This window comes from Rhinatrema bivittatum, chromosome 10, assembly GCF_901001135.1.
Source record: "Rhinatrema bivittatum chromosome 10, aRhiBiv1.1, whole genome shotgun sequence".
NCBI classification, from domain to species: Eukaryota; Metazoa; Chordata; class Amphibia; order Gymnophiona; family Rhinatrematidae; genus Rhinatrema; species Rhinatrema bivittatum.
The window spans coordinates 58,213,132-58,236,195 of NC_042624.1; the positions used below are offsets into that span (position 1 = coordinate 58,213,132).

Here is a 23,064-nt window from a genome sequence, read left to right on the forward strand (position 1 = left end):
ATTTTACTTACTGTATCCCGCGCGCATACCTAATAGGGCCATCAAAAGGCATTTGCATGTTGAGGGTGCTATTAGGTGCCGCGGGTTGGACACGTGTTTTCCGCCCCTTACTGAATAAAGGGGTAAGGGAAAATGCACGTCCAAGAGCAGGCTGTATCGGCCTGCTTAGATAGTCCTGGTGGTCTAATGGAGCCCATAGCACCCCCTAGGATACTGTTTCTAGCACCACCACTTTCACAATGGTGCTAGCTGGCCACAAAGTGACTTTTTCTCCTATTACGCGATGGGGCCAAGGAATAGAATTGGCCACTCAGCACCATTGTGAAAAGGATGCCACCCGGCCTGGAGGCCTAGGGAATACTGTGGGCCTCACTAGTTCACCAGGGCAGTGATGGTGAACTCCAGTACTTGAGTGCCACAAACAAGCCGAGTTTTCAGGATGTGCACAGTGAATATGCATGAGATAGATTTGCATACAATGGAGGAAGTGCAGCAATTATTTCAAATAAATGGGACACTCCCCATATAAAGCCCGATGAACTAGGGTTAAAATTTTAAACTTATCTCTTCGCTCAATGCTCGGCGATATGTGTGCAGACAAAAGACAACTAGAAATTAACCGCACAGCTGTATTCATAAAGATCTGTAACGCGCTGGCGCTGCAATAGTCCAAAATGGATTTTAAAAATGCATGCATAAGTGTTAATGATGGAATGCCGGTACTTCGCCCTCCCTGCCTATTAGCTATTTTTGAAGATTTTCATGGAAAGATAATCCTGCCTTTTCATTATCCAGAGACCATATTCAGACTTCTGTAAGAGATGTTTGTTATACTCTGTAGCTGACACTTGCTCAATAAGGACAAAATCCAGTTGAGCCAAAAAATGGCATATTGGAACTTCTGTGAACATCTCTGTTGTGTTTTATTGTTTATTTATCTTTACCCTAGAGTAAACCCCTTCAACTCCCTTAACATTTGAAAGTGCCAGATGTCACTGATGTGGTTTGGTGACTACCCCAGATAGTTATTAGGATTCACTGCTCCACAGTCACTAAGTGGTTTGAATGTTTTGTCTGATCGAGGTTTTTACATGAAAGGCTTGTGTATAAGAGAAACTGTAACATCAAGGAAAAAGACTATAATGTGCCAAAAAAAGCAAAATAATACAATTCTTTACCTGCTAAGAAGAATAAAGGTCACAGAGCTTATTCATTTAGTTTTCAGCCTTGAACTGTTTATCCAAATATTGTGAATTTTACATTTTTTCCTAATTTGTTACCAGCTGAAAGAACTAAATCTATACTGATATCTGCACACTCAGTGGCTAAATGAATTAGATTTTGAACTTTTATCTGGAACCATGATGCTTGGATATAAATTGAAAAGATCACAGCTTTGGGAGAAGACCTCTACCGTAAAGGCCTTTCTGCATAGATTATGAACATCGTAACTCAATATCTTTTTTTCAAAACCGTGGTTATAATTGGACCCAGTGGGGGTCTCTCTCTTTGATCAGATCACAGTAACTGTGACTTTACACTGGAAAATGTCATTACTGTGAAGGTTTATCACCTGTAGAGCTGGTCTTTTCTCTGATGCCATGTTCCATTCTTGTTAGCATTATTCAAAGTTTAGTTGTTAATTAGGTTGCCACTTCAATTACAATTATCATCTACAAGAACAGTCTTGACTTTCCATAAGGAAATGCGCACACAATATTTTTATTTTTAAAAAAGAATAAACTAAATTTCCTTGATAAAACTTACTAGTAAGATAATTAAATGATTTTCTTCAAAGGTAAGCTAACTGATATATGTATGAATATGTTTGTGTGTGTATATGTGTATATACACACACAGAAGAATTAAATGGCACTGTTTGATTTGAATGGTTTTTTTAGTTGTGCATGAAATATGCTCATGAAAATATTTCTGTGAAAAATACACACCATGTAAATAGTTGTCTCCTTTACAGTTGTAACAATATGCAGTGAAAGCATACTTCATTATTTCCCATGCAATTGTTTTTTTTTTTAATGAGCATTAGAGCAACTTAAGAATACAAATTCTAACTCCCAAACTTTCTTGCTTGAGTAATTCCCTTTGACTTTTCCTTGTGCTTGTGTTATCTGCCATTGTGTAGTCAGTCTCACATAAAACCAACTATAAATCGGATAAAAGAAAGTGCACAGGACATCTTTCTTACAGCAGGTGCTTTGATAATGAGAGAGGATATTATTATTCTTTGCCACAGTTCTAAAGACTATCCTATTAAACAGCTACCCACCCTTCCAAACGATCAAATAATGCTTGCCACTATTCACATTCTGATTGGAAAGTGGTGTATGCTAGTAAAGTGGCCTCAGAAAAAATAATGAAATTGAGTGGTAAGTGAACTCTAGGTGCCCTTAACAAACAACCCTACATGGCACAGAATGAAAGGTACCCAACTGGCCCCTGTCCTATATAAGCGGACATATGTTGTGATTGCTAAAAATGTGCAGAAAAGTGGCTCACAAGCGTTTTACTGTAAAATAATTAAACCTTATTTATGTCAAAAGGCCTTGGGAAAAAAAAAGGAAGCATAAGCCAATTTGCATTAGCACTTCACCATCTTCCCCTGCTTTCGTTTCAATTAACAGACCAGCAGGTGCTCTCTGCTGTTAGGAAGATAAGCTATCAAGGAGGAGGATGAGTTTTTGGCTGACCTGCAGACATTGCGGTTTGCCTGCTGATTGGGTTCATACCTTGCTGTACCAATTTCTGAGGTGTTAATTTAACTGTTCTACTCTGTCATGCAGGTCTCGGCCTTGAAAAGTAAACTGAAGAAACAGTCTACAGCTACAGGTGATGGAGTAGCAAGGGCCTTTCTTCGAGCACAGGCAGCGCTGTTTGGATCCTACCGAGATGCCCTAAGATACAAACCTGTAAGCCTTTCTGTTATTTTCAGTCTTTCTTATCTTTATAGTTGGAAGGGAAGAACTAAAACATCAGAGTTTCACAACCAAATGTTTTCTCTGTTCCTGTGTGGATTATGAGCGAGAATGGCCCTTCACCTTATCCACATTTCTGTAGTACGTTTTGTTCAGCCAATCAAATGTCTAGAGTGGCCGACTGTTTAAGGCTGTAAATCTCGATGTAAGATGTGCGTTATCTACAGCTTTAACATTCAGGCCATTTCTTTGGAACTCCACTTGGGGAAGGTCTCATATGTTGTAAAGTTTTATTTATTTCTTTTGGAGGTTTTCTAAACTTGAAATAGGAAAAAAATGATGAGTTTTATACCGTGTTAACATCCCTTTGTTTCTCTATCACAGCATTTGGGGGCTTTAGTTTGGTTATGAAACATGATGACTCTGCTTTTCTGACATATTCTCAATTTAAGAAGCTCATAGGATACTCATTAAATTATGTAGAACATCAGGAGCTTTCTAACCATGTAGCTAATGTTGGGCCTTTTCCCATTTTGATTTGGTTTCCATTGCTATGAAAGGCCTTGTTTGTTTTTTTTTTTAATATTTTCACCCGTCTGAGGCTGAATATCACTACTTAGCTGAATAACTTAGCTGTCCCAATCCGTCCACATCTTATCCAGCAATTCAGACAGCCAGATAAGTGATTTATCCAGCTTTGTATTGGCTGCTGAACATAACCTGATATTGAGCAGACACTACACACCTGGATAAGTTCTACTTACCTTGTTATCAAGAGCTAAATATGCTTTGATTATCCGGCCCAAAGAGGATAATTTTACAACTGCTGTGCATGTGCGCTCATACATGCATGTATATGAGTGCAGAAATCTACTCTTGTATTTTATAACCTACATGTATATCATATGTGTGGGTTATAAAATATGTGCAAATGTACCCAGCAACCTGCGCACATATTTAAAAAAAAAAAAAAAAAAAAAGCAAAATGCATAACTACATGTTGCACTTACTTGGATACGTAGCTCTATTTCAGACATATCCATCTATCTTACTGAGCCAGATAAGTAGCACTTTTCAGACTTATCCGGATAACTAGAGGAAAAAATGCTACTTAGCCGGGTAAATTGGAATTTATCTGGATAAATGTTGCACAATTAGTATGCCCACGTTTTTTAAAAATGTACCCCTAGAGATTTTACCTGCATAATTTATACACTTTTATACCTTGTAAGGTGGGTTTTATGTGTATAAGTCAAGATATTTTCTAACATGCGTGCGGCAATGAAATTACCAGTGTTACCAATTAGTCTACCAAATTGCCCAGGTCATCGAGACCCTCCTAGCTCTTCAGCCTCAGCTCCCCCTCATGTAACCCAGGTCCCCCATCCAGTTATCCTTTCCCTTTTAAGGCGTTTACAATCACTTACCCTAGATAAAGAGCAGGTGTAAAAATATGCAAGTAAACTGCCAAATCTACATGCGTAAATCTCTAATAAAATAACAACTTGCATGGCTAAATGTGGACCCCGCATGGGAATGCCCCTGGACCGCCCCTTTTTTACATATGTAGATTCATTGGCGCACCCTTACTTGTGTGTGTAAGTTGTAGGTTTCTAAAATAGCATATGCGTGAGTAAATGCTATTTACATGTATATCTGCTTATTTTTATGCACACATTTGAAAATTCAGCTTTAAGGAAATAAATGAATACAGTCTGCCCTAAGGCAGTAACATTGTTTCATTGAACCAAAGTGCTAATTGTTTTTATGGGTGTTTTTTTTGTTTTTTTATTTAATGGCATTAGAGATGCTGTGGTTGTTTGTTGTTGCACTCCTACTTTTGAATACTGCAAGTCTATGATTGCAGCCCAAATCTGTGGATTTCTTTATTTATACCTTGGGCCCAATATTCAGTGCTGGCCAGTTAAGTATCTTAGCCATATATGACTGATCTGGCTAAGTTACGATGTATATTTAACAGCATGGCAAAGTGGCTGAATATACATGTATATGTGCACACTTAGCCGGATATGTCTACCCGGCTAAATTTAAACCTGCTCTATGGGGCATGTAAACTTATGCGGCTAACTCCGAATATTGATAGCTCGCTCTGCCCCTGATCCGCCCAGTACACACCTACGTTTTGTGCATGTAACTTCTAGCCGTATAAAGGACTTATACGGCTAGGCAGTGGGCGCTGATTGTAGGCGCATATTCAGCGACTATTGCTTATCTAGCTAAATGTGCTTTGAATACTGGGTCCATTGTGTTGTGTTTATTGCTAGATATAGAATTGTAGAAGTGGTGTTCTAAGAGCCTCAGTTTTTCACCTGGTCTTTTGAAAATACTGAATTGCTCTCCTAAATGGACTACAGTGTGTTTAAAGCTGGGTATTATCAGTTAGCTTGGTGATCGTAGTTGTTTGGTAGTTTGGAAAGCATGATACAAGTCAGGTATCAAAAAATACACAAATCCAATTAGCTTTCCTTTTTAATGAAGGATCCTTGCATGCCTGAAAAACTACTCCTGTTTTAAAGCATAATTCTTGAGAAATATTTGAGTCATTTAAATTTGTATTTTGACATAATGTGCAGAATTTCACCAAAGATAAAACATAGGATTTAGAAGACTGGTTGGGATTGCATCATATTAGGTTTTTTAGCATGTTTAAAAAATTTGAAAAGCACTGTTAATTGATATGAGTTTTTATCATCTAACTGTCTGTCTCAGGAACTGTCCACATGTTGATGCTGCTCAGCAGTGAAATGCCCTAATTGAGTTGTGGATAAATTTCTGTGAATATATGTGTTTGTGTGTTTTTTATATATATGTATTTATTTATATTATATATAATTATTTATGTGTGGATATAGATAGATAGATAGATAGATAGCTATCTATCCATGTAGGGGCGGATTGCAGGAAAATATTGGCCCAGGAGATTTTTTCAAAACCGGCCCATGGGATATCTAACACCCTCATGACCTCTCCCTGCAGCACATGAATCAACAGCACCCAAAAGCACATCAAGCCAACCTGGAACCGGGCAGAATTGAGCCAAAATAAACTTCATCTTTCCTAAATCACTAAGAAGTTGAGCACATTCTAGATCTGCAGCCCCGCCCCATCCATGCAAATTGGTTGGCTCCCTACAAATCTATTTATATCTCTTTACGACGATATATCCTGGATTACCATTCTTGCTCTTGGATCAGTTGCAAGTAATGATACTGCTAGCCAGTGTCAGATACACACACGTTCAGTCACAAACAGATTTTTAGATTGCAGAAACTTTATTGGCACATACACACTGACACTTACAAAGACACATACTCTCTCTCAGACACACCCACACACTGAGAGAGTGTATGTTTGTGTCAGAGAGAAAGATACACACACACACACACACTCTCACATGCTTTCTCACAAAGTGTGTGTGGGTGTCTCTCTCATTCTCTCTGACATGCTACTCTTGACTGCTGCTTATGTGCTCACACATTGAGTGCCCCCAGTGCTGCATCATGGTGTAAAATTCTTGCTTGCTGTCAGCCCTTCCCCATTCTGCATTAGACCCCTTCCTTTCCCATTCTCTAGGAAACTCGCTGGTTCCTCAGAGCTCAGTACAGTCACCTCAGACAGAAACCTCCCCAACACTGCATAGGCACTTCCTCCAGGCTTATCCCCTTCCTTCCTGTGCCTGTCGCATGCCTCCACTTCTCCGCAACCCTTCCACCACTCTAGAGCATTTCCATTGACTTCAGGCTACACAGCCTGCTGCTTTTATGGTTCCCCAGGCTCTGCTCTGCTTACCACTCCAGGTAAGGGGGGACCAGAAGTGACCCATACTGTTCCCTGGGATTACCAATAACCCTCACCCTCATTAAGCCCCCTCTGACGCTCTTTTATTTGAAACTGCAAGTTATGTGATGCTTTCTAACTAAGGTTAACTCGCTATCCTAGATGTACAAATTTCTGTTATCACTACCGTTGTACTGTTGTTTAAAGTCCACTGGTAACTACTCCCTTCACCAGCCTTGATCCTCCAGTTCTCCTGCCTTTCCTCCTTTATCTCGCATTTTACTCCCAGTTCCTCGCATCCCTGTTTATATGTAACTTATTCTTTTCCATGTTACCCTTGTTATATGTAAACCGGTATGATGTCTCTTGATGAATGTCGGTCAAGAAAATCCTTAAATAAATAAAATAAAATAAATTATAAAAAGAGAACATTAAGCCCTTGCTGAGACTGGGGAGAGCCATTAACCCAGATGGAATCCTACTTTCTCTTGTGGAGTCAGTGCAGTCAGGGCTGATGCAAGGGTATTAGGTGTCATAGGTGAACCTTACAGCCTTGCACGCACTCCTGGCCCCACCCTTCCCATAAATAATGTAAAAATATGCATTTGGCTACTGTAGGGCAATTATTGTAGCCCGCACTTTGTATTCTTTCTATGTTGAACAATAAAATAAAAAAATATGCATTTACAGTAGCAGATTTTACATGAAGAAGAATATTCAGTGTTCTAAGGTAGAAATTTCACTTTTGTGTACTATTTAAATGCACTGCTGTGGAACCAGCCAGAAAACTCTGCAAAAAAGATACCTGTAGCCATATGGTATTGGGATTATTGTAAAGCATGTCGGCCCTCAGAAAGCTTTAAGTAAACTGAATTGCAATATAGTAAACCTCCCATATGAAAACAGCACTAACTGCCAGCACTCGAAGAGTAGCAACTATATCTATGAAAAGGCAACGCTGCAAATATTACAACAGACTTTTGGGGAGGGGTGGAAGGAGGGAGGCTTTTTGTACCTCTGTGCCATAAATGTTTCATACAGATTTTAGGAGTTTGGTGGGGGGGAGGAGAGACAGCGTCTAGCAGGGTTGGCATTTTACTGAAGTCTGCTGGGAAGCCTTTTATTTTTATTCAAATGTGTCTTTACCAATTATATTCCATATGATGTTCAGATGTAGCCAGCTAGATTTCAGAGTTATCCAGGTAGCTTTATTCAAGAATATTCACCAAAATATTTGTCCCGCTGAGTAACCCTGATAACTTATTCTGCTGACTTTAAAATTGACCTCACTATTGCTGAATGACTAATTCTTAATGAATAAAATGAAAAACATTTGTAGTGCAGACTAGGCTTTTTCTTTATTGTGGAATTTTATACAGTATTTGGCACCGTTTAATGAATACACCACAAAGATTGAAATATGGAAGGGTTTTTTTTTTTTTTTTATATATGACATAAACACAGAAGATATACTCCTCGGAAAATACCAATGTATCTCTTATCCTTAATCGTTACAGTCGGTGGACACACTTATTCCACCACCAGTTGAAAATCCTGGCCACCACATCTGTGCTCTATTGGCGGCACCCTCTTCATTCTTAATTTTTTTTTATTTAAAGTTAAGTCTCCTGAAATTTGGGGGCCATGTACTTTTGCTTCCGAATGCCGGGGACTTACTCTAAGAACACCAACTCCATGTTACATCCAATAGCATGTCCATATGTAGCTGTGTAATAGCACTATGTTGTAGTCAGATCAGTTTTGCTGTAAAATAGCTAGAAATATCTTGGGGGGGGGGGGTTTTGGTTTGTGGAAGTGAAGTGGCAGAAGAATTCTCCATCTGTCCAGAAGATAGTCTTACGATGAAAGTATCATCATAATTTATATTGTGGGTAGAAGTGAAAGTTCAGCACTGGGGCACTAAGTAGGATAAAGATGATGTTTCACATTAGTCTTCATGATGAAGCAACATAACTGTTGTCATGTCTCTAAACTTGAAATCAAATGGTAAAAAGCGAAAGCTCTGTGATAACTGTACTATTGTTTATTACTACAGTATCTCACTACTAGTTCTTAGGCATAACTTAATCTCTCTGCTTACTAGATTTCTGAAGCTATGCCAGAACCTTTTAGCTATGAAAATAAATCTTGAAATTGTTTATATTTCTTAACCTTTTGCAAGATATATTTTAAAAGAAGACAACATGTTTCCTTACTGAGTTTAAAAATAGATTTTTTTTTTTTAAAATGTGGACTCTGCTCTAATGTTTAACCCCATGTATTATATGGTACAATTTTATTGGCATCAAAATTTATATTTATGCATTTTCTTCACATATTTAACAAGCCGGCTTTTTTTCTTTGACTGTTATGCAGAGAATTATACTTAATCCATAATGAGGGTCATTTTCCAAGGCATTTCTATGAGTAAAAGAATACTTTACCCATAGAAATGTCTTATTATAAAATTGCCTGCCCAGTGGATGTAAACTTGCATGTGTATGTCCTGTATGCACGTATGTTTACCAATACTGAACAGAGGCATTCCCAAGGTTAGGATTGGAGCAGGGTTTGCATTTATGTGCATATTTTGGGATTTTCAAAAATGTGGGTAAAATTGCCCAAACAATTTCTGTTTAGTAAGTGTGATTGTGTGGGGTAATTTTCACTGAAAATTGGTATAACTTGTGCACGTTTACCGACTTTCTTATGTGAGCTATTGCAAAATGACCCCCATAATTCATAATGGATGGGGGGGTTTTTTACATCATCTTCATCATTATTTGTTTATAACATGCTTTTCCAGTCAGGGAGCTCAAAACAAGTTATAAACTAGGATTGTTCTATATGGTACAACACAGTGAATTACACAAGTTGATCTAAATAGATATGCATTTCAGGTAGGGCCATTGGGTATAGTGTTATACAGTAGTCAAGTTAGCTAGAACAGTACAGATAGTATAGCATGGTTGCTTAAATGCAATGCAGTTACCTGTTGAAATCAACTAACTTACCTCTAGATTCTTCGAAATGCTATAATAACACATGGATAATGCCCGCGGTAAGAGAAAGGGGCATGTTTATAGTAATTTTAGAATTACCGCACTGCGTTCATTGAGAGAGAGAGAGAGAAAGAGACTATTTATAAGGCCTTCATAGTAGTCAACTATTTATATCTCTATAGGGGGGCCAGCTAATAGCTCGAGGTGAGGTGGTGGTGGTGGTTTAGGGTTTAGGAGCCAGTTTTAGATGTGGATTGAGACGTCCATCAAGCTAGGGTGAGATAACATAGTAGAAATCTCATTTTTGTGAGAGTTTCCTCACTCCAAATGACAATAAATCTTGACCTCAGTGTACTATGCTGTTTGTATGTCTCACGCCGCATCTAAAACTGGCCCCTAAACCCAAAACCACCCCCAACACCTCCCTTCGAGCTATTAGCTTGCCTTCCTATAGAGATATAAATAGTTCAGTTCTGTGAAGGCCTCCTCAGAGGCGCGCTCTCTCTTTCTCTCTCTCCCTAATTGTGCATGCAGTAACAATTATCACAATCGTTATGGTGTTAACGCCATAACACATTTTGATGAATGACCCTAATAGTGCATTGTTTAAAAAAAAAAGTCTTCTAAGTTTCCTTCTGAAAACTAGGCAAGGTTAATTAATTAATGCAATTATGTAGTTGCCAAGGGAGCATAGGCACAAAATGGATGAACGCACTTAGCTGGAGAGACACCTTAAGAAATTTGCTGAATTAGTCATTGTAGTTTTAGGATAAAAATTTTTCTTTTCCTTTTAATCAACTTCCAGCGTCCCATTTCTATAGTGCAAAGAATTACAGTAACTGACCTATTATCTGACTATCAGCTTTTTGAATGGCCCAATTAATCATTTTGGTGGATGGTGTCTGAGGTCAGATAAGTCCAGCTAACCAACCAGTGTCAGCTTCCTTGTTTGAACCTCCGTGACAATCATCCTCAACATCTCTCATATATTGTCATATATATGACAGGTGTCTTCAGAGGAAGGATGCACACTCACTAGTTGGGATGGCCTGTTTTGTAAAGATGTAGGACTGGCCCAATCCAGTCTCAGGTTTCATGTTAAAGAGGATTATGGTGGGATAGGCATAGCTAGTAGTTTGGCTATTGCCAGTGTTTGAGCTGTTCATAAGTGTGTGCACCAGTGCTTTTTGGGGCCACTGACTAAGGATTTCTCTAATACAACCAAGGATTTGGCTGTTGCCAATCCTGGTGAGGCAGCAGCCTCTTTGAATCCCAGTGCAGTTATGACCTATGGCTGTGGGCTGGTAGCCTCAGTTTCAGCATCATGAGCTCCCTAATGATGCCAAGTTATAGTCAGACTCCCTGGAAGGACCAAGGCATATTTACTTACCTTTGATGGGCTATAGGATCTGGAAGAGCTTATGCCCTCTAACTGCCCTGCTTGTATTCCTGTCGTCATGGGAAGGAGGGGAGTTTGGGGAGATAAGCATATGCAAGAAGGACTTGGGTACTTACGCTAGTTGCCTTGTTTGGCCATTTAGTAACGCTGTAGCCTTTATTTATTCCTCTCAATTAAATGTGTCTTTTGCTTTTTGACTCAATATTGCATATTACTAGCTGTCACCCAGTGAAGCTTTACCCATTGTTCGCAATTGTGCTGGGCCTTTCTTCAGCTCGCGTGATCTGATTTTGAGATAAGACTCCTCAAAGTTTAGCATAGTCAACAGAAGTGTTTGGATTGTAGCTTTGAAGATAAGTTCAGGGGTGTTTTTGATTTATACATTTGGACTGATTTTGGAGATTTTGGAAATATTAACCATTGAACAGTGCTGCGAGACTTTTTTATATGCATTTCTAAAAACGCAAAGTTTTTTGAGGCAAGGGATGATGGTCAGAGCTTATTTGCTAAGAAAGAGAAATGTATTCACTTAAGGGTCAATTTTAAAAGGGGTATGCAGGCGTCTATCTGCATATGGTTCCCGGCGCACGCACCAATTTTATAACATGTACCCTTCGCCACGCACATGTTGTAAAATCTGTTCTCACAGGACAAGCACGATGGTAGTCCTCACGTATGGGTGACATCATCAGGATGGAGCCCAATCACAGAAAACTTCTGTCAAAGTTTCCAAAATGTTGACTGGCCCCTACTGGGCATGCCCAGCATGGCACTAACCCTGCAGCCAGCAGGGGTCCCCCTTCAGTCTTCTTTTTTTCGCGCAGCAGTAGCCTCGCGGTTTAGGAGCTCTGAAGAGATTCCTGACAGGAATTTTCCTCACGGACTTATTTAAAATTATTTTGCCCCACAGGGGTCCCTCCTCTAACTTTTCTCAGGCCACGGTACTCCGGTAAGTTTTTCACCGTTTTTCGTCTATTACCATTGAGTTTGGCCCTCACAGCCTACTGGCCGTCGACCGTACCGCAGCTCGATTTTTTCGTCGGTGCCCGGACTGTACTCGCATCATGTCTATCACAGACCCTCATGGAGTCTGTGTAATGTGTTTAGGCCATGAGCATGATGTCCTGACTTGCACCAAATGTGCCCTTATGACACCAAAAGGTCGCAAAGCCAGAATGGAGAAGATGGGACTCCTTTTCCATGCTCACACCCCGACGCCGTCCATCGCATCGACGTCATCGGAACCAGCACCGTCGAAGTCGCACCATCGACAACCGTCCGGTGATCGCCCGCCATCAACGTCTTCACAGCCATCGACTCCCGTTTCTCCCCCTCAAGATCGAGGGGATCGAAGGGAGAAACATCGCCATCGCCATCGGCATCGTAAGTCTCGGACCGTCGAGGGAGCGAGATCATCGACCTTGCCACTGTCCAAGCCACCATCGAAGAAGCCCCGTCCAGGAACGGCACCGACCACTCCTGCGACCGGGACATCGAGGCCACCTCACCCGATCGGGGTTTGGGAGTCGCGATTCCGCCTGTAAAGGTGGTCCCTCCGACTGTGCCTCAGCCTCCCTCTTCCGTCATGGAGCCGGAGCTGATTGCCCCAGGTCTCCGGAAAGAACTGGACCGGCTGGTCCAGGAGGCCATCGACAAGGTGATGCAATAACTCCAGGTTCCACCGACACTGGCACAGAGAGTGAAACCGGTCACCAACCCAATTCCAGCAGCGCTGGCACCACTGCTGTCCCGGATGGAGGCGCTCATGACTGCCCTTCCACCGGTGATTCCCAGGTCTCCGATGGCTCTGGTGCGCTCCCCTATGACAGCTTCATCGGGAGGAGAAACACAGTTTCGCATTCCTCCTTCGGGGGTATTGCCTCAGCCATCGATGCCATGTCGTCCCTCGCCACCGATTCATTCATCGGGAGCGATACGCACATCGGCACCATCGATGCCTTTGCCGGCACCGATGCCCCCCAGGACAAGCAGGATGGTAGTCCTCACATATGGGTGACATCAGGATGGAGCCCAATCACGGAACACTTTTGTCAAAGTTTCTTGAACTTTGACTGGCACCTACTGGGCATGCCCAGCACAACACCAACCCTGCATCCAGCAGGGGTCCCCCTTCAGTCTTCTTTTTTCCGCGCAGCAGTAGCCACGCGGCTTAAGGAGCTCTCTTCAGATTCCTGACAGGAATTTTCCTCACAGAGCTTCTCTCAAAATTTTCAAAAAATGTTACCTCATAGGGGTCCCCCTATCGATATCTATACTCCGCGGTCGACAGGGAAGCCTTTATCCTAGTTGCGGTCAATTCCCGTTGAGTTATTCCTTCAGGGCCTACTGGCCATCGACCGCAACGCGGCTAAAATTTTTGTCGAAGTTATGGCATACGGTTTTCGTCGGTGCCCCGACTATTCTCGGACAATGTCCCTGACTGACCCGCATAGGGTCTGCGTTTTATGTTTGGGTTCTGACCATGATGTCCAAACTTGTGCCAAATGTGCCCAAATGACACGAAGGGCTGCAAGGCTCGTTTAGAGAAAATGGAGTTTCTCTTTCAGTCAAAAAACCCGACTCCATCGATAGCTTCGACCTTGTCTGAGCTGGTTCCATCGACCTCTCGTCAGCACTGGGACACCGCTGCTGCCCGACCGGCGTTGATGATTCCAAGGGTATTGATTGCTTCCTTGCCTCCTCAAGAAAAGGACCGAGGAGACCATCGTAAAAAACGTCGACACCGTCATCTTAAGGCTCAGTCCGCGATGCAGGCAAGCCCTCGTCATCAACGTCGCCACCGACAAAGAAGCCCCGTCCAGAAAAGGCCCCATCCTTTTCTGTGACCGGGTCACAGAGGCATTCCCTACCTTCAGTGGTGCAAGGATCCGCAATTCCACCTTCACCTGTGGACCCTCCGGCTACGCCAGTGCTGCCTCCTACTCCGGAGCCGGGGTTACTCCCTCCAGGTTTCCGAGAGGAATTGGATCTGATGATCCAAGAGGCCATCGGAAAAGCACTTCAGGGCTTCCAACCTCTATCAACGCTGGTGCCAGTTCGCGAACCAGTCACCGATCCGATTCCCGTAACGCTTGCACCGCTACTGGGTAAGCTGGATGCATTGATCGGAGCCTTTCCACTGTTGGATCCGAGAACACCGGTGGATCCAGAACCTTCTACTCCAATTCCATTATCATCGGATGAAGAGAAAACACCGATACCCGTTCCACCATCTGGAATCTTACCACCGACTCGTTCATCAATGTCACCGGTTCTGTCAGTGCCTCCATCGATGTCCTCGGTGCCCCCATCAATGCCGTCGATTCCAGTTCCGATGCCATCAATGCCTAGGCTTGGTCCTTCGGGATTAACACCAATCCTCCCTTCTGGAAATCCTATGGGAGCTGGTGACCAACCCTATGATCCTTGGACCGATGATACTTCTCAGGATAGTGTTGATCTGCCTTCAGAACTCTCTCCTCCAGGTGAAAGACGACGTTCTCCACCAGAAGATCTGTCTTTCATTAATTTCATCAAGGAAATGTCTGAAACCATTCCCTTTCAACTTCAGATAGAAGAGAACTCTAGGCACAAGATGCTGGAAGTACTACAGTTTCTTGATGCTCCTAAGGAGATAATGTCTAATCTATTTATGAAATCCTGATTGACCTCCTCAAGAGAAACTGGGAACACCCAGGTTCAGTCCCACCTGTCAATCGTAAGACAGATGCAACTTACCTCGTACAGTCAGCTCCAGGATTTCAAAAGTCTCAGCTGGATCATCACTCTGGTTGTTGAATCAGCCCAGAAAAAGGCACGACATTCAAACCTCATTCCTCCAGGGAAGGAACAAATATCCCTGGATGCTTTTGGTAGACGTGTCTTCCATGGCTCAATGCTCATATCTTCGCATTGCCTCTTACCAGTTATACATGACACAGTATAACAGAGACCTTTTTAAGAAGATCCAGGATTTTTCTGAAACTTTACCAGAGCAGCTCCAAAGTCAGCTTTATGCTCTGGCTCAAAAAGGTCTAGATGCTGGAAAACACGAGGTACGTGCTGCATATGACATTTTTGACACTGCCTCTAGAGTGTCTGCAGTGGGTATTAGTGCAAGGAGATGGGCCTGGCTCAAATCCTCAGACTTAAGACCAGAAGTGCAAGACAGGTTAGCTGATCTACCCTGTGTAGGCGATAATCTCTTTGGTGAAAAAAATCCAAGAGACTGTGGCCCAGCTGAAGGACCATCATGAAACACTCCGCCAGCTTTCTTCTGTGCCATCTGAGTTTCCATCCGCCCCAAAGAGAACTTTCAGGTGTGACTCTAAGAGGCCGGCCTACAAGCCAAGAAAATTCTATCCTCCGGCTTCTAGAGGTCATCCTTCCAGACCTTACCAAAAAGGTCAGTCTAGACAGTCTCGGCCTCAAAAGTCTCAGCCAGCCTCTCAGCCTGGGCCAGCAGGGTTTTGACTCCTTCCTAGAGAGTATAAGCCAAATTTCTCTTCCATCCATATCGGTCGGCTCTGCCATGTCAACATTTGGCATACAGTCACCACAGACCAGTGGGTGCTTGCGGTAGTCACTCAGGGTTACCATCTAAATTTCCTGACTGTTCCATTGGACTCCCCACTTCTGCTAACATGGGGGTCTTCCAACCACACTCTCTTGCTCGAACAGGAGGTCTCAAACCTCAAAATCCAAGCAATAGAACCAGTGCCCCACTCCCAACAGGGGCAAGGGTTCTACTCCCGGTATTTTCTGATACCAAAAAAGTCAGGTGGTGTATGTCCGATACTGGACCTTCACGCCCTAAACAAATTTTTACAGAAAGAAAAATTCAAAATGATAACCTTCTACAAAGAGGAGATTGGCTATGCCCTCTAGATCTCCAAGACGCTTACCCGCACATCTCCATAACTCCTTCTCATCACAAATTCCTGCAATTCCTGATCGGCCCTCATCACTTCCAGTACCGTGTACTACCATTCAGCCTAGCGTCCGCTCCACGAGTATTCACCAAATGCCTGGTGGTGGTTGCAGCCTTTCTCAGGGAGTGCATGTCTACCCTTATCTCGACGATTGGTTGATAAGGGCTCCAACTCAGCAGGATGCATTAACCTCCCTGCATCTCACTATCAACACCCTGATCTCATTAGGGTTTCTTATCAACTATCCCATATCCAAGATAGTTCCATCCCAAACCCTATCCTTTATAGGGGCCGACCTAAACACACTACAGGCGAAAGCCTTCCTCCCCTAGGATTGCGCTTTCACCATAACATCTCTGGCGCATCACATGCAAACTCAAGCATCTTCAACTGCTCGTCATTTCCTCACACTGCTGGGTCACATGGCATCCTCGGTGTATGTCACTCCAATGGCTCGCCTTGCCATGAGGGTCATGCAGTGGACCCTAAAATAGTGGATTCAAGCTTGTCAGCCAATGTCCAGCATTGTCCAGGTTACCAAACAGCTCCATCTGTCCCTAGCTTAGTGGATGCACCCCTCCAATCTCATTCAAGGCCATCCATTTCAGTCTCCAGAACCTCAAATTGTCTTAACAACAGACGCATCCAACCTAGGGTGGGGTACACATGTAGACTACCTGCAGACTTAAGGAACCTAGTCTCCGGAGGAAGCCAGACACCAGATAAATTTCCTGGAGCTACGGGCGATCAGATATGCCCTCAAGGCCTTTCAGAACTGCCTATCAAACAAAGCCATCCTGATTCAAACCGACAATCAGGTTCGATGTGGTACATCAACAAACAAGGGGGAAACTGCTCCTACCTCCTGTGTCAAGAAGCTGCACAGATATGGGCATGGGCCTTTTCCCGCTCGATGTGTCTCAAAGCAACCTACTTGCCGGGAGTGAACAATCTCTTGGCAGACAAGCTGAGTCGCACTTTCCATCCGCACGAATGGTCTCTCAACCCCACGATAATGGACTCGATATTCCAACATTGGGGCTACCCTCGCATAGACCTCTTTGCATCGGTCCACAACCACAAAGTAGACAACTTCTGCTCTCTCATTCGCAGTCACCACTCACAACCAAGGGATGCCTTCGCCCTCTCCTGGGCCAGCGGTCTCCTTTATGCCTACCCTCCACTTCCTCTCATCTCAAAGACTCTCGTGAAGCTACGGAAGGACAAGGGCTTAATGATTCTGATAGCTCCCCACTGGCCACACCAGGTGTGGTTTCCAATCCTCTAGGACCTATCAATATGCCGGCACATTCCCCTGGGGAAGGATCCCCTTCTGATAACTCAGAACAACGGGTACCTGCGCCACCCCAACTTTCAGGCACTGTCTCTGACGGCCTGGATGTTGAAAGGTTAATACTCCAACCTCTTAACCTTTCAGAGTCGGTATCCCGAGTCCTGGTGGCTTCACGAAAGCCCTCAACGAGAAGGTCTTATCGCTCTAAATGGAAAAGGTTTACGGTCTGGTGCACTTCCATGTCCAAAGACCCCTTCACTTATTCCACTGAGAGGTTCCTGGACTATCTCTGGCACCTATCAAGAGTTAGGCCTGAAAATTTCCTCTATCAGGGTGCATGTTAGTGCAGTGTCTGTGTACCATAAGGGTATAGGAAATGTCTCCATTTTGACACAACCCTTAGTATCATGCTTCATGAGAGGCTTGCTCCATTTAAAACCTTCACTGCGCCCTCCAGCCCCTGCTTGGGACCTTAACATAGTTTTGGGACGGTTTATGCAACCTCCGTTTGAGCCTCTCCACTTCTGTGATCTCTGTTATCCCACCTGGAAGGTAGCTTTTCTTCTCGCAATCACATCCGCTCGCAGAGTTAGTGAATTACAGGCATTAGTTACCTATCCGCCATACACTAAAATTCTACATGACAGGATGGTGCTCTGCACTCACCCTAAATTTTTACCAAAGGTAGTATCAGAATTTCACATTAATCAATCCATCATCCTACCTACATTTTTTCCCAGGCCCCATTCCAATCCAAGAGAACAGGCTCTGCATTCCTTAGACTGCAAACATACTCTAGTCTTCTATCTAGGCCGCACGTCAGCCCACAAGAAATCCACTCAATTGTTTGGTTTGTTTGATAGCATCAAACTTGGAAATCCCATGGGAAAGCAGACCCTTTCCTCCTGGCTGGCGGACTGTATCTCTTTTTGCTACCAGCAAGCAGGCATTCCACTCCAAAACCGTGTGAAAGCACACACTATAAGGGCCATGGTGACATCAGTAGCGCACCTTTGTTCGGTGCCGCTTCCTGACATATGCAAGGCTGCTACCTAGAGTTCTCTCCATACATTCGCAGCCCATTGCTTAGATAAGGCTGGTAGACAAGATTCTATCTTTGGCCAGTCTGTTCTACGCAACTTATTTTCAGTTTGACTTACCAACATCCTTCCACCGACCCGTTAGGGTTCAGGATGCCCTCCTAACCAAATTCCATCCCTATTGTTGTGCCTGTTGCACATCTTTGGGTGCATTTGGTGCTTCGCTCAGGCATCCTCAGCTCGGTACTCACCCATATGTGAGGACTACTATCCTGCTTATCCTGTGAAAAAGCAGAGTTGCTTACCTGTAATAGGTGTTCTCACAGGACAGCAGGATGTTAGTCCTCACGAAACCTGCCCACCACCCTGCGGAGTTGAGTTTGTTTCGGTTTTCTTATTTTATTTTTTGCACGTACTTTTGCTATATTACCAGATTGAAGGGGGACCCCTGCTGGATGCTGTGCTATGCTGGGCATGCCCCTGCTGGTGCTGTGCTAGGCATGCCCAGTAGGTGCCAGTCAAAGTTCTAGAAACTTTGTCAAAAGTGTTATGTGATTGGGCTCTATCCTGATGATGTCACCCATATGTTAGGACTAACATCCTGCTGTCCTTTGAGAACACCTGTTACAGGTAAGCAACTCTGCTTTCTTGTGGCACTCACATCAACCAGAAGAGTCAGTGAATTCCAGGCTTTTGACCACTATTCTCCTTTTATACACTTCTTCCGCAATAGTTCCACACCGTCCCAGAGTTTCTACCAAAGGTGGACTCAACTTTTCATATCAATTAAACCATTGTGTTACCTACATTTTTTCCGAGACTATGTTCACATGAGGATGAGAAGGCTCTTCATTCGTTAGACTGCAAAAGAACTTTAGCTTACTACAGAAAAAGAAGTTGGCCACATTTTCAGACCTCGGCTGTTTGTCTCTTGCAATCCTAACCAACTAGGCATAGCAGTTACCAAACATATGTTGTCCAACTGGCTAGCAGATTATATTGCACATTGTTATGCACTAGTGGGCCTACAGATTACAGACTCCGTCAAGGCTCATATTGATGCAGCCATGGCCCTCTCAAAATCATTGCAAAGCTACAACTTGGTTGTTTGTGCACGCTTTTACATCCCATTACTGTTTTAACAATCTTTTAAAGAGTAACAGTAAATTCAGACCAGCAGTTTTGGGTAACCTGCTCACCCAGTAGTCTACTGTCCACAGGGGGGTCTGGGTTGCTTTTTCAAGTAAATGCCCTGCTAAATATCCGCCCACCTCCCTAGCTAGATTTAGCTCTAAAATTGACTGAGGGGGTTCACGAAGCAACACCCAAACAGGTAAAAGTCGCATGAGCTTAGAGAGAAAAGTTAGTTCAGCATTGTTAGATGATGTCATGTCTAATTCATCCTGCTGTCTACGGAGAACACCATTTACGGTAAGCAAACTTACTATCCAGGCTTTCTCCAACCTCTATCTCCCCTCCCAATTTATTTATTTAGCTTCTAGCCTGTACTTTCAATTAAAATGCTCAAGGCGGGTAAAACAATAACTTAAAACAATCAGTATGATAAACAGTATAGTAATAATGTCATAAATATATAGAGACAGATCATAAAAATAAAAAAGAGAAAATTTACATAAAACAAATAAAAATGATTATTAGCTATTCTGGCAGCAATTTTTACCACAGGAGCTTTGTTCCCGAGGGGATCTGGAGAGAGGGGGCTGGAGGCACTCCTAGTCAGACCAACAGGAGCTTCTGCACATAGAACAAGAGAGAATTCCAAGAATAACTGGGTCAGACATTTGCCACGTATTTCCTGAAGCAGAAAAAAATAACCCTAAATACCTCCATTGCAAAGGGATACTTCATTTCTGTGTGGAGGTGCCTGGTAATAGTTAATTGGTATTTTCAGATGTTACCACATGGGTAACATAAGACTATGCATCATTTAACCCACTTTAGTTTTGCTTTTTATTTTAATCACATGGATTTAGCTTAATGCTTTCTGTTTAACTTGAATGATTTCTTTGAGTCTGTATAAATTGCCTTCTTAAAATGTGAACGCAGCTTAGTGAATGTTATGTGCCAACCCATAAAGGAAAAAATACGTTCTATGGCTACTGTTGTTAAAAGGACAGATATCTTGTTCGGGGCATAGATTTGGTCTGAGTATCAGTTGTCTACTTTTCATTTTAGAATCCCTACTGAGTTTTGATCGAATTTGCTTGGGAAGTAGATTGTAAATCAATATTAAAGTGACTGTTGAACGCTGTTGTTAAATATCACTTGAATGCCGAGCAGCAGTGAACTCTTCCGTTTCTAATCTGAGATATCTGAATTTCTTCATGTGAATACATGTAGAAAGAAGCAGTTCTGTGTAATACAGCAATGATAAATAAGAGATGTATCATCTGAAAAACTGTCAAGCCTGCTGAGTTTTGTTTACATAATGCTTTTTTTTTTTTTTTTTTGAGAGCTTCTAAATATAAAACCTTTCCTAGTAATAATCTTGGTATCCTTTCCAGCAAGGCTCATTTTTTAGTAATCAGCAAATTTGTTTGCCAAAGGTGGTTTAAGACAGAGTTTAGAAATGCCTGGTCAGAGCTACTGTAGTTTGAAAAAAAGAGCGAGCACCAGAGGCAGCGGATGAGAATGGCAGACTTCTGGCCCTTGCTTGTGTTCTTTGATTTTTGGAAAGAAATAGTAAGGAATTATGGTATTCCATTGAAAAGTCATATCTTATATGCTAAACTTTATTTTATTTTGTTAGTTTTTGTCTCAGAAACATTCTTTCTAGCAGCATAGTTAATTGCTGGCTAAAACTGTTATAGATCTCATAAATATTTCTGACTCATGGATACAGGAGCCATCACTTTCTTAAACCACATCTCCCTCTCTCTTGTACAGACAAAGCTAAATGGAAAGTGGAGAAAATAACTCTCTTAAATTAAGTCTGGAAGCCATGTCATGGGTACCTCTAAACCCATTTAGCAGATTTACTGCTTCCCAGAAGAAGGAAGAGCTCAATTTGAAGTAATGCTTGTAATAAGACAAGCTTATAGATAAAGGGTGTGGTGGAGATGTGAAATAATTGTTCAGCACCCCACCTTTTCTTGTACTTATTACCTTACTGTTCATGTTAAATTCAAGAACCAGCTATGCAAGATGCTTCATAGACATTTTTTGAACAATGATAGTTATATATGAAAACTGAAGAGCAAATGTTGACAGCAGACTAGCAAAATCTAAGAGTAAATGCTGGGGAAAAAAAGGGTCAGGCCAGTTAATAAGAGAGATTATTGAAAGCCTCAGTCTGCAAACTTCCAAAATCATGTGAATGGCTGGTTATTTGAAGGTATTTAAGCTGTAACATATTTTCTCATTCTGTAAAAATGCTGTTTAACTTGGCATGAGGAATATTGAACTCTTACCATGCTACAGAGATTTAACCCCTATACATAATTTTTTACACACCTCCAAATTTTACAGAATTCTACCCTAAGAGAATAAATAAAGAACTGTCATGGGTGAAAAGAAAATCCAGCTCCAAATCTGTAGATCCCTGACGAGTGGCACTTCTGAAGAGAAGGGTAGAAAGACTTCTTTCAAATACTAACGTTTTTCTCTTTAACTATAAATATCCAAAAGTAGGACAGTCAGCTAACTCCAATAAAGAGCTGAAAGATGTCTTCTATCTTTGGATGATGAGCAAAAACACCTAATGGACTTGATTCACCTAAAGTTTTTCTCCCATTCTGGGTCTATAGAAAAAAGCTTATTGAATCAGGTCCTAAATGTGAAACTAGAATACTCAGGATAAAATCTAGGAGGCATACAAGACAATGGAGTCATTCTGTAAGTAGAACTATATCTGTCTGTGTAACACTGATTCTCAAACTGAGTCTTTGGAGTCACATGTGGCTCTTCAGAATTTTTGTAAACATACTGATTAAAATGATCTTAAATTGTAAGGCTATAAAAAACATTACATTATTGATTCAGTTCATTGCTAAAACGATTCTGTGATCAAGGTTGATATTGTTGATATAGAAAAAGGGAGGTCAGAGTCATAATTTCATGTTACGGATATGATTTTTTTTTCTTTTATTGACAATTTCAAAATAAACAGCTGGATTACCAACACTCATTTGGGAGCAGGAAGGGTATATATTTGAATACTTTTTTTTTTTAACCTTTCTGAGCTTAGAAGCTCAAAGGAATAGAAGGAAACTGAATCAGGGATGAGATCTGGCACCATAAACCTTCATTTGTAGCTACCCATGGCTTTTCCCCTCCCAATTTACAGTAGGGACCAGTCATTGCAACAATGCTCCTTGGCCAGCGGTCAAATACCAGGACTATTTCAATTATAGGTCCTGCCGTTATGGCTCCTGCTATTAATTGTCACCATTGCATGACAACTGTCTCCTTCTTCCATAGGGGCTGTGAATGCTGCATTCATAGCATCCCTAATCTCAGCTGATCCAGGGAGTATAAAACCTGTGCTGGGAATCAAACCCAGGCCCCGCTGTAATGCAGTGCACAGCACTGCTGTCGAACTGCTGGCCAGTGCCTTTTGTTTTATAACCAGCTCAACAAATCATTATGCTAAGATTGAGGGATATTTTCCAATAAAATAAACAAGTGGCTGCATCTTTCAAGTGCAA

General features: G+C 42.2%; 1 protein-coding gene across 3 annotated transcripts in view; it reads left to right on the forward strand.

Annotated features, from left to right (window-relative positions):
• Positions 1–23,064, forward strand: part of DENND1B (DENN domain containing 1B) — a 505,088-nt gene that overhangs the window by 363,944 nt on the left and 118,080 nt on the right. For all 3 annotated transcript variants that reach the window (XM_029617745.1, XM_029617746.1, XM_029617747.1), the window contains one exon: positions 2,802–2,927. In XM_029617745.1, coding sequence (XP_029473605.1) covers positions 2,802–2,927 — 126 coding nt within the window. The remainder of the gene's footprint in view (positions 1–2,801; positions 2,928–23,064) is intronic.